The 12,572-nt window shown below is 35.7% G+C and overlaps 2 protein-coding genes across 2 annotated transcripts; both read right to left on the bottom strand.

Moving 5' to 3' along the window:
* Positions 1-5,565: 5,565 nt before the first annotated feature.
* Positions 5,566-7,687, bottom strand: LOC133800693 (disease resistance protein RPM1-like). Its single transcript, XM_062238721.1, has 2 exons — positions 5,874-7,687; positions 5,566-5,615 (listed from the first exon to the last, which is right to left on the bottom strand). The coding sequence occupies exon 1, from the start codon at positions 7,570-7,572 to the stop codon at positions 5,878-5,880; it is 1,695 nt and encodes a 564-aa protein (XP_062094705.1). The 5' UTR covers positions 7,573-7,687; the 3' UTR covers positions 5,566-5,615; positions 5,874-5,877.
* On the bottom strand, positions 7,677-8,664 carry LOC133799403 (putative disease resistance protein At1g50180). The gene is made up of 2 exons (XM_062237423.1): positions 7,747-8,664; positions 7,677-7,697 (listed from the first exon to the last, which is right to left on the bottom strand). The coding sequence occupies exons 1-2, from the start codon at positions 8,662-8,664 to the stop codon at positions 7,677-7,679; spliced, it is 939 nt and encodes a 312-aa protein (XP_062093407.1).
* Between the last annotated feature and the right edge of the window lie 3,908 nt (positions 8,665-12,572).

The following is a 12,572-nucleotide window of genomic DNA, read 5'->3' as shown; positions in this document are numbered from 1 at the left end:
CCAGGCAAAGACTTCCTGGTTCTTCCGCAAAAATTCCACCAGTGCATGCTTCGTGGTTGGTTCTAGGTTTTTCCCGACCTTCACAACTCTGGTCGGGTCTTTTTCGTCGAGTTGGACCTCTTCCAGGTCCTCAATGGGTCCAACGCTCTCTTCAAAATCCCCAAAACGAGGATCTAGATCTCTATCCTCACTTTGGGCAACACCCTATTTGGTGACTTCATCACCGGATTGGGCTTGTGTATCTATTGTCATCTGCAACTTGTCTGAGGTAGTGCTCCTTGACTTTCCCTTCTTCGCCTTCGTGACTGAGGCGTTGTAGCACTCCTTGGCCTCCCTCTGGTTTCCCAACAGGCGTCCTACCCCTGCGTCTGTCGGGAATTTCATGGCCAAGTGCCACATAGAGGTGACGGCCCGTAGATCAACCAGTATAGGCATCCCAATGACGGCGTTGTACGCCGAAGGACAATCGACTGTTATATTATTTTAAATAATATAATGTTAGATTAAATAATGTGACATAATGTGATTTGTCACACAAATGTGATTTGTCACACCTTGTAACATATTATTGGGAGTCACAAAATTGGACACATGTATGTGCCCAAATGTGACATATTTTGGAGTTACAAACTTGTAACTCCCAAATATTACCCAATAATGTGTAGATTTGATATTACACATTTTGATTTCAATTTCTTAAAGATATATGTGAAATATGGCTGTTAGAGATGTGATTTTAACTCCCATAATGTGTATGGAAGTTACAAAATCAAGTGGGAATGAATTTGGAACGTTTTGGCAAATTGGTTGCTGAAAAAACGACTTAGGCCGCTGCCTATGTTTTTCAGGCCGCGGCCCAAGAGGCAAAAATAGGCAAAAAACACATCGTAGGCCGCGGCTCGTGTTTTTCAGGCCGCGGCCTGAGCGGCTGACATCATTTTCCAACTTCGGTTTTTATCCAATTTTGAACGTTTCCAACAGCCAAGTAACTCCCAAATCTCTATTTTAATTACATAAAACATCCAATTAATCATTGGTAACAGCCATGGGGGTTGGTGGAATTTGAAATTCAAAGGGTGTCTCAAAACTCTATAAATAGGAGCCTAATGCTCACTTGTAAGACACACCATTTTTCATCCACAAAGCATTTGGCTGAAAAATACACCTTGAGGCTTGATAATTCCAGAGAGCTATTTCCTTGAGAGATCCCTTAGTGCTTAGAGAATAGGGGGAAATAAGCTTTTGGACAAAGGTCTTGAACCTTGTTCAATTTGGTGATCCCCACTACTCTACACTTTCGTTGTGTGAGAGTTTGTTTGTGTTTTCATTCTTTTGTTCTTCTTATTTACTTGTATTGTTATAGTATTGAGTTTGTAATCTTCCTCTTCTACATCTTTTTATTTACTTGTATTTTGAGCAATTGAGTTGTAATACTTATTTAATCAATATTATCTTGTCCATTGTATTTTTGCATAGAGTTGTATTTTTGGTTTTTCCACTTTTCCATTAAGCAATAAAATAATATTCTCTAACATCGACTACTATAAAAGTAGCGAGTAATGTCCTGGTAGCAGGCGCTGTACCCGTCGTCACTGGTAGTCTGATTGATCCTGCGGGGGCGAGTCCCTCACCGGAGAAGCCGTATATTGTTTGGTTGCAGGGCTCCAGGTCCTTAACGGAAAACTTCATGCGTTCCAGGGAAGACTTATACAGGATATTCACCGAACTTCCTGTATCGACCAGCTGAGCCTAACTCTGAGTTCCTCCTGTTGCCAGGATGATGCTGTCCTCTGCTCGGAGGGTTTGGCTCGTCGCCCCTATGGTGTCTAGGACTGCGAGGCTGCTGCCCGATCCTATTCTGCCTCTGCTGCGGGGGATTGCCGCGACCAGCTTCGGATGGAGGGTGTGCCTCAGGGTCACCTAGCGGGACATCATCCTGAGGCGCCGGTGGCTGCTCGGGCCTTTGTGGGCTCGAGGGTTGGATAGGCGGGCTAGGATTGGGACCCCTGTGGGGTGGCCCATTCGCAGGTTGATCAGGCTACGAGGCAGGTGCAGCCTGATTCCTAGCCAGTTGTAAGGCTGCCTCGAGGGCTGCCATGGCCTCGCTCTGGCGACGGTCCATCTCCTCCTGCCTTTTCACTCAGCTCCACGCACTGCCGTTCAATTTCTTGTTGCTGCCGCGCCATGATTTCGGCAGCACTTTCCTGACTGGCCCTCAGACTGGCCAGCTCTTCGTGCAGCGCCCCTAGAGTGCTCTTCAGCGTTGCGTCATCCATTTCCTCCTCATCAAATTCCAAATGTGGCTCATCTTCAACCACATTGGGAGGAGGAGGAGGAGGCGGGTTAGATGGTGCAGCGCCGGCCGCTTGTCCAGTTTTCCTGGTAGTTTTCGCCATTGGTTTTCTCAACGATGCTATATCAAGCTCTCAATGAAAGCACCAGAATGTTAACCCTGATTTTGGGCAACTGACACGGAGTCAAAATACACTTGACGTAGATGAATGCGTTGAAAAGAGCGTGATGATGAAAATAATAAGAACACAAGATTTTATAGTGGTTCGGCCCCAGGATCTGGTAATAACCTACGTCCACTTAGATTGTTATTGATGTAAGATCCAAATGAGTGATCAAAGAACTAGGGTTCAATGAGTTTCACCAACCTCTGAAGAACAATACAATATGACTAATTTGATAACTCTAATCTCAAGTGATCTAGAAGTCAGAAAAGAAAAAAAAAAGGGATCCTCTTCTCTGAGCCCTCTTCTTCTATTTATAAGCTCAGGGAAGATTTACATTGATTTGTTACATATATTATTTCCTAAATAATCGGATACTCAGGAAATCATGGGAGATAATTTCGGATTCCATCATAACTGCCTAAGATTTCCTCCGCGTATTATGTGCATATGACCAGGCTGGTCGTATAAAGAAACCGATCGCATGATACTGAATATCTTCCTGGTCGATAGTCGAGCATAGATTATGCCAGATGTCAGCCACGTGTAATTAATGCCTGCCAAGTCATTCACTTCTGATTTTTGGGATAACAAAAAAAAATGTTGACTGAGCCAAATAACTAACAAATCTCCACCTTGGATCAGTAACAATTCCAGAATTAGTGACTGCACTTCTAGCCCCCTAAAGGGCTTAATCTCCTTCCAAGCCGTGGAAAAACTTACTGCTTGAAAAATATACAAAATGTGTGTCGTGTTGACCATAACTCAAAATGTTTAAAATTGCATAAATGAGTTGTTAAAATGTTTAAATAAATGGAATGAATCCACAAATGGCTTTTGTACTATATCAATGAGTTTATTAAAATGTTTAAATAATATTAATGTGTTCTGGTAAATTGTTATCATAACACAGAAACCACAAAGAAGAAAAACAATGAACAAAATCTCCTAGAGCCAACGTTACAAATCATGACATGGAAATTAATGGCATAAAAAAACTAAACAAAAGAAAGAGTTTATTCTATCAAATATCCTAATATTACCACTCCAACTTAATTGGATTCCAAAGCACTAACTCGTCGATCCGATTCGCTTGTTGCTCTTCAGCGTCGGAAAAATCTTGAGATTTGTAATGGCTGCCATTTCCATCTTCTGATTCTGAACAAAAATATTTAGTTTGTAGTTCATCTGCTCTTTCATTGAAAATTTCTTGAATTATCTTGTTTTGTGTATGATGATATCAGAAAATAGAGACTGATCATCATTACCATTCACATTTGAAGGTGGTTAAGTTTGGTATTGAAGAGAATGGCAGAGAGAGTGAGATTATGATAACAGGTTTATAATGTAAGTGGAAGAGTGCAAGAAGAAGAAAGCAGAGAGGAAGAGAGAGAGAGAGAGTCGTTTGCAAATAAGATCTTAAAAGCTCAGAGTTTTATATATCAATGGTAAGATAAGGTAGTCAAATTAGGTATTTCTGTTATGACAAGGCTATCCTGGTATGTTACTGATATCAGTTTAGAACTAACTTCATGTAACAAAGATAGATTAATGTGTATACTCTCACTACACTTTAAAGTTCCAATTTCATCACCTTAATTTTTTTTAATTTTATAAACATCTAATCCAATTATAATAACTAAATCAATGCTTTTGTAAAATCTCATAACTCATTTCTCTCTGGCTAAACAATCCAAATCCAAAAGGTCTGCTCTTGAAGCTGAGATCTCAGCTATGACTTTAATATGTGAGCATTCTATGCAATCCAAATCCAAAGACATTTTGCATAGCCTGTCATTGTTAGTAAATTTGACTTAGCAATATCTAAATTAGATAGCACAAACAGAGAGTCATTTCTGAGAAGGCAGCAAACAAATATAAAGAAATCTGAAAATTCTATGTTGTGGCATGAGAATGTTATATGTTCTCAGAATCTAGAGCAAATGGTAAGAAAGAAAAAGCAGAACAGAAATTAAAGCAAAACAAAAAGCTCAGTAGTCTATATTGAACCAATTAGAATGAAACAACTAAAAAATCCATCTGGATAGTGTCAAGTAACTTTAAAAACTAAACCAAAGCATAAAACTCAAGGAATATCAGAACTCAAAAGAGTTTATTACAACAAATGTCTACACATGATATTTGACATTACAGAATTTCTCTCAACTAAGCAGGATTATCTCTTGAAACTTCAGATACCAAAAGTGTCTTCCAATCTTATCCACTTCCTTCTTGTACTCCTCAATACCATTCTAAACAACTTTGAGCACATCCTGTAAGGTGAGTCTCAAGAAAGACAAATTTGGATATCTCAAAATCGACCCCAAACACAGAACTTACCTCAACAACATGTCAAACTCTTAATCAATTCCTTTCTCATCATCATCATCAAAAGACTTGTGCCTCCCAATCATTATAAGCTCAATAAACAACTTGATTATGCCCCAACAGAGGTTGCTGGATGGCACACAAGCAATTTATGGAAAATATCTTGGAAGCTGCCTCACTATACTGTAACAAATTATGAGAATCAGACAATAAAAGTTAGATTTGGAACATAAGTACAACTTTTGAAACTGAAACTATATTTTTTGGTAATATCTCCATTTACTTTTTTATTTTTTTAAAAAAAGAATGAATTTATAATTGACACTAATATTATGAAAATTGATACTTCTTTAGTCTTAGAAAGAGGCACTAGTATTAGTATAAAATAGTAAACATAGTAATAGACACAAACTGAAGCACACCAGTAGCCAACATAATGACACCACACGATTAATAATATTGAAAAGTAAATGTAGAAAATGATGCAAGAATATTCATATTAAGTTGAGAACAAGATCTACAAAAGCACATGAATCCAATTAATTAAATAAAAAGATAACTAGTTTTGTCAAATAGAATTGCATCTTTGACAAAACAAGATAACAACCAAAATATATTGAAACCAACCATGAAATTATATCATATTTTGGTCTACGAAGAAATTCACCTTCGACTTTTTTCACATCAAATCATACAGTAATATAACTAAATTGTCTGTTTATATATATATATATATATAAGTATAATTGTTATTCTCATATCAAACCTAACGCCAACTTACTCGGTTTTGATCCTTGTCCACTTCTCATCACGAACTCACATCTTTAATACCTATGTAAAATTAAAATGGTCTCAGTTATTTATTTTGATCAGCTCAATGTCTGTTTTAGCTAAAATTCAAGAAGATGTTTGTTATAGGAGGTGATATTCAATTTCAAAAGGTTGAACATAAAAATCATAATAATCCAATATAAATAATTTTTCTCGTGATTGAATTTCAAAATATAATTTACAAACCAGAGGATAAAACAAATAAATAATTAAATAAAAAAGCTCTTTAGTTTTCGGAAGAAGAAAAATGAAACTTACATCTCTAAAGCCAATCACCAACAGTTCCGCTTTCAGGACTCCACTGGCCGATGAAAACACGTGGAATGTGCATTACTTTTGAGTAGTTATCATGTTCACTTCCACGATATACAGTTGTTGTCAATTCTGCGGCCAAATTTAACAATTGAAGTAGTTGGAGGTTTCTTAGGCGTTCAATTCCTGATGGTATTTCCTTCAGGAATTTGCAATCATTGAAATGCATAAGTTCGAGATGAGACAATGCTTTGTCTTCCACTGTCACCATTCTTAAGTTCTCCAATCTTGAAATACGGAGATGTCTGAGCATTAAGAAACTCCCAGCTTTAAAACATAGTGACTCCCCATCATAAGCTCCTTCATAAAAGCAGAGTGATACTAGATTGGGCAAATCTTGTAATGACTCTAGCTGATCTACCTGCAACCTACTACCACTCAGAAATAATTTAGACAAGTTTGTAAGGTTTTGTAGTCCTTCTATTGACTTCTCCACGCGACCTCTTATGTATAATCTCTGGAGTAATCGAAGAGATGAAAAGGATTTAAATTGGAAACTAAGGGCTTCATCCTCTGTTCTTGAAACCAATCTCAATGAACGAAGGAGCTTTAATTCACGAATTGAAGAGAATAGTGCATCTCCATGCTCATCTCCAAGCTGTCGGATGCCTAACCTCGTCAGTTGTGTTAGCCTTCCTACGGATACCATAGGCTCAGTTTCACCCTGTTTTGCCTCAACAAAAATGAGTTTTCTCAAGGAAGAAAGGGATTCCATTCCTTTTAAAGCCTTAAAGCCATGCAATGTGGGAAAACTTCTAAAATCATAAACTATTACATGTCGCAAACACTGTAATCGTAAAATGTCACTAGGTAGCTCTTGCACAAGAGTCCTTTTGAGGTCTAACGTTTCAAGATGTCGAAGATTCGCAATTGAGGGTGGAATTGAACTTACATCGGTATCTCTTAAACATAGGTATCGCAAATGGTATAGCTTTGTGATACTCTGTGGAAATGTAGTCGTAGGTGCACATGTACAATCCAACACCTTGACAAGTCTTGACCCCTGCTCAGAAAATGAAGACATGAATTTATTCCAGACATCTTTTTCTTTGGTGAAAAAGAATAAAGAGCGCAGTTGAGATAGTTGATTGTCCCTAGATGCATCTATATTTGTTCCTTCATGCACAGATAGTCGTCGAACTCTTTCTGGAAGCCTTTTATTGCTCTCTTTATTAGTTATTGCTGCAAAGCCTTGATCTTTCGATTTTAGAAGCATAGTTTCCCTTAAAATATCGTGCACTCGACAACTTTTAACTCTTCCATCACTATATCTATCATTTACTTGGGCCAAGCTTCTGTTAAGAAGCTCGTTGAAACAACCATTTGCCACTTCTTCTAATGTTCTTCCTTCAATTTCTTCTATGAAACCTTCAGCAATCCACAATCGAATCAGGACATTGCGTTTAATCGAATAATCCTCAAGGAATAAACTTAGATACATGAAGCAATGCTTCAAGTGGTAAGGCAAATCATTGAAACTAAGTGAAAGTATGGCTTGCATGCCTTTCAGTCTTGTATTTCCTTGTAATTCAGCCTGTAGAGAACGGTGAACAATCTCCCATTCATCTACCCTATTGATGTCCTTTGTGGCCAACATGCTTCCTATTGCAACAATGGCAAGAGGCAATCCCTCACATCTTTTCATGATGTCTCTTGAAATTTCCTCCAAATGAGCTGGACATGCATTACCTTGAAAGGCTTTTGCACAAAATAGAGTCCAAGAATCTTTAGAAGATAAAGGATTTAAGGTTAAGATCTGACCCCCAACATCTTTGGTAGAGGTAGAGGCCACATCAATAATACGAGTTGTGATCATTACTCGGCTACCATTGTTGTTGTTCCGAAATGCAACTTTCACTGCTTCCCATGCATTCACATCCCATATGTCATCCAATACAACCAAATATCTTTTGTCACTAAGAAAATCAACAATGGTTGTCTTTAGGAAGTGCGGGTCTGTGGACTTCTCGACTTCATCAGGAAGTGGCAGCTTCATAGCTTTGAAAAATTGCTGGATAATTTGTCTCAGAACTTCATCTAGCTTGAACAATTGTGAAATATTGACCCAAGCTTGGAGTTGATGAAAATGATTCTTTACTCGTGAATCATTATAAACTGAACTCACCAGAGTGGTTTTGCCCAGCCCTCCCATCCCGACCACTGCAGCCACTCGTAGTTGAGAGGTATCCTTGACAAGAAAACTCAAAAGAGCTTGCTTCTTTGGTTCAATGCCCACTAGTTGAGCTTCTTCCAGCAACCGTGCGTCGCTTCTAATCTCAGAATAGTAGCAAGGTTTAGTTCCCGAACTCGAGCCGATCTCCGTACTACTCAGTTTGTAACCATATCTCTGGCACCCCTCAAAAATATCAGTAACTCTGAGTTTGATACTCTGCAATTGGGAGGCAATTCGACGACGAGCTTTCAAGTTCTTGATCCCGCGAGCCATCTTACACAAATAACCATAGAATCCATGTCGCTTGGGATGCTCAAATCTGTACAAGAAATCATCGATGATGTCTTCTGCATCGTAAGCGACCTCTCTAACTTGCTTAACCCACACTTTGATTTCTTCATCGTGATCTTCCGTAGCATCAGCAGATCGCAAGAAAGCTCTCATACGATCCAACTCATTTTTCACAAAAACAACTTCATTTCGAAAGCTGCTCACGAGTTTCACCTCATCTTCCAACATGGACGAAAGCTTCTCCAGTAGAAAACTCACCACACTCTCTGCCATGGTTTGTTTCGATCTATTAATCGGTTGTTTTGCTTATTATTTTGGAACCTCAATCTCCTTGCCTGTTCTCTGATACGACGTTGGTGCTTGTTTTTTTCATTGTCCAATGGTTTATAAGATCATTGGGTTTAGGTAACGTATCACAACATTATATTTATATATATCTATACTTTATATCTCTTATATATATATATATATGCATGGATAATTTTAGATGTCATTCTTTTTTTATTTGTTTGTTAGTGAGTCATTGATATAACGAAAGGAAGATGGCTTGACTTTGTAAGCGGGGCAGAGCCATGCCAACCTGGTCCTTCAACTTGCAAATAGTAATATATATATTTTTGAAGGAATACAAATATAAATAATTATAATTTGGCTTATCTCTTTCTGACTGTACTTTATTTTTTATAGTTTATTATTTAAATTTTTTTAGTAGACTGGGATACATGTACGAGTTCTGAGCTCATCCAACACTTTAAAACAAATTCTCAAAGAAAATATCTCTGGCTCATTTCAATTTTTTTAATTGAAGCAAATAATTCTTGTATTTAGAACAACTATATATAATTAAGAAAAATGTTTATTTTATATACAAAATATGACAAAATCCCTAACCTCCATAACACTCACAAATATATTATATATAAAAATATATGGTCAGTAACTTTGATATGTGGAAAGAACTAATAATAATAATTAGTCAACTTAAATTATTATTAGTCATATTAAATAGTAATATCTTTTACTATTATATATAAATGAGTAAGCAGCTAAAATTTTTTCCATTATATATACAAATGTAATTGTACCTTTTCATTTTTATTTATTATATTGCTTTTGTCTTTTTTGTTCACTATTACACTACCTCATTTGATATAGTTTGTTTCATCCTTTTTATTTTGTCCATTATATATACAAATGTGGTTCTATATAAAAGTGTCATTCTTTTATTTATTACTTTGTGTTGACCGTCGAATTGGTTAACGACACGGAGTCAAGTAAACGATAGAAAATGAGATAAAATTAAGACGAAAAGATAAATAACACAAAATATTTATAGTGGTTCGGCCCCAATAAAATGACAATAACCTACGTTTACTTAGTATTCTTATTGATGTAGAATTCCAAAATATTGTGATCAATGAACTAGGGTTCACGAGTTTCACAAGCTCTCATATGAATACAATTGTGGTGGATAAAAATACTATATTTCTCTCTCAGAATTCCGAAGCTCAAAAGTTCCAAGTAAAAAAAAAAAGTCTTTTTTCTTGATCCATTTGATTTTTATTTATAGGCTCAATGAGTTCTATATGGGTCAATGGGCCTTAATTATATTTAATACACACGTATCTAAAAAATAATAGAAATTACAATTAGTACGTAATTACAAGATTACATATCTGAAGGAAATAAGTGAATATATGTGACCAAGCTGGTCGACCATAACTATGATGTCTGATGAATCAATTCTCTTCTGGTCGATGGTCGAACAAACCATACTTACTTAAACTGCCGCGTGTATTCCACGTGTAAGCTTATTCTGCCACATCATCAGATAGTCCATTTTTGGGTAAACACTTTGCTTTTGTCTTTTACGTTCATTGTTCCACCGCCTGCCCCCACCGACTTCTGCTTTTTACATTATATATAGTTTATTTGAAATATAGTTTGTTTGTATATTTAATATTGATATAAATTATTAAAACTAATAATTATCGAAACAAAATATTAATAGTGTCAAAAAAGAAAATTGCGCAGACGAAATACTGAATCATGCAGTAATCATATTCTATAGGTTTTATTTTATTATTTACTATTAATCTATATAAATATATAAATAAAAGTATATATATAGGGTAAAGTAAATGTGGGAATGAGAATATAAAACTATTCTTATGTTTGATTCAAATTTTAAGGGGGTAAAGTTAATAATTTGTGTGAATCCCACATGTATTTTAAGGGTAAAGTGAATTCTTTTGTTAAGAGTTTAATATTACCTTCATCATAAGTTCATCTACACTTTCCAAGACAACTCAACTACTCAAAACAAATACCCCAAATATGTATATGAAAGTACTATCTGTAATAGTTGGCCATGTGTGAACAGTGAGTAAATTTCGAGTATCTCAATGAAACATTACTGACTATAAATTTAAAAGTTGCTAAAATTATTAAATTATAAACAATTTTTTTTATATTATTATTTACTTTATTCACATATAAGAATTCAAAACGCAAATATTTTTTTTTACTCATTCATTTCTAAATTATTTTTGGTCTTCTGTCAATGAGCAAAACGTAAAAGAAAAAGTACATTGTCAACGGGCTGCTCGTGCTTTAGGCATGAGTCATTCACTAGTATATATATATATTAAAATAAATGGAGGAATTAATTAATGGATTGCATGACCATTACCAACTCCATATTATTGTGTAAGACAACTGTAAATTGCATGACCATTACCAACTCCATATTATAAATAAAATATTCTCGTCCTAGTGGATTTGGAGTATTATATTGGAAGATATAATTTTTTTAACTAGAGAAAGAAAATTAAGCAAGTGCCATATATGTACATGTGATTATATGTACAAGTGCTATATAGCTTTATTATAAAGTACGACCACTTTATTATAGTGATGGTTGGTTGGTGATTCAATCATGTTAGAAAAGTTTCTTGATCTTACTCTTTGATTGAAAGCCACTACTTATTTGGTTCTGTCTATATATGGAGATTATTGTTTAATTTTTGTTCTCCAATAATATTTTCTGTAGGCAAATCTGCATATAAATGTGTATAAACAAGAAGAAGAAAGCAGAAAGAGAGAGAAAGAAACGTTTATAAAGCTATGAGATATATATATATATATATATATTGTAAGAGAATGTAGTTAAGTTAGGTAATTCTGTTATGCCAAGCAAGGTTAACTTTGTTTAAGTAAAATATGACAAAGCTTCTGTTTGGTTACAAAAACATTAATTAGAATATTTTACCTTACAAAAACCAAAGAAAGAATAAGCCCAACAGAAAAGAAAACAAGAAATCTAGTAGTCTATATTGCATCAATTAGAATGAACACAACAACAGATTCATCAAAAGAGTCTATAAAACTCAAAGGGATATCAGAACTCAAAAGAGTTTACTTCATCAAAAGAGTCTATACTCAGTAGCACCAATTGTCTCATTAAGTCTTTCTGACACTGGTTCCTGGGACTTGCATTCTCTTGCCACTTGGCTCAGACCATCTACGGTCTGAGCCAAAGCTTCTGTTTGGTTTGGAAGAAGAAATTAAGTAGCGAGCGAGAGACTCGTTTACAAAGTTGTTGTGGGGATTAGGACTTGCACAACACTGACATATTGTTTTATAACAATAAGTTTTATGCATTACACATTTTTGAAGATCTTTTATCTTATGACAGTTTTGAGCCATATTGTGGTACTAAAGTAATAAAGAAGGATTCTTGGTAACCATATTGGAGTGGTATCAAGTCTTATATTGTCAAATCATGTGAGGGAGACATTTTACAAGTAAGAGCATATCCAACGTAGGCAACGGTAGAAGTTGCTTCTCAAAATTATATATTAATTTTTTATTAAAAGTAGCCAATCACATTTTTTTTCTTTTTTTAAAACAATGAGCAACGTTGCCAAGCAGCAGCAACTTTGTTTGGCAATCTTTGTTGAAGAGCCACCAAAAGTCCAAATAGGGACTCACTTGTCAGTAAGCTCTATGTAAGGCAACTCTCACTGAAGATGCTCTAATAAGATGCTGCGATTGGAGCGATGATTTGAAGATACGACGTAAGGTTTTCAAATTAGATTTTGATCTAATTTCATATGGTCCTAGTGGTACTACTTGTGATTGTGGCATATACAATCTCGAACATAATAGCTATCAAAATT

Source organism: Humulus lupulus, chromosome 9, assembly GCF_963169125.1.
Source record: "Humulus lupulus chromosome 9, drHumLupu1.1, whole genome shotgun sequence".
Classification (NCBI taxonomy): Eukaryota; Viridiplantae; Streptophyta; class Magnoliopsida; order Rosales; family Cannabaceae; genus Humulus; species Humulus lupulus.
Note: the sequence above shows the minus strand (reverse complement) of the source record. Positions and strands in the feature narration are given on the sequence as shown.

Excerpts from the sequence above, each read along its gene's own strand:
- LOC133800693 (XM_062238721.1), bottom strand. The coding sequence starts at position 7,572 with ATGAAAAGATGTGAGGGATTGCCTCTTGCCATTGTTGCAATAGGAAGC.
- LOC133799403 (XM_062237423.1), bottom strand. The coding sequence starts at position 8,664 with ATGGCAGAGAGTGTGGTGAGTTTTCTACTGGAGAAGCTTTCGTCCATG. Across the intron at positions 7,698-7,746 it reads ACAACAACAATGGTAGCCGA|ATGTTGGGGGTCAGATCTTA; the intron begins GTAATGATCACA and ends CCTCTACCAAAG.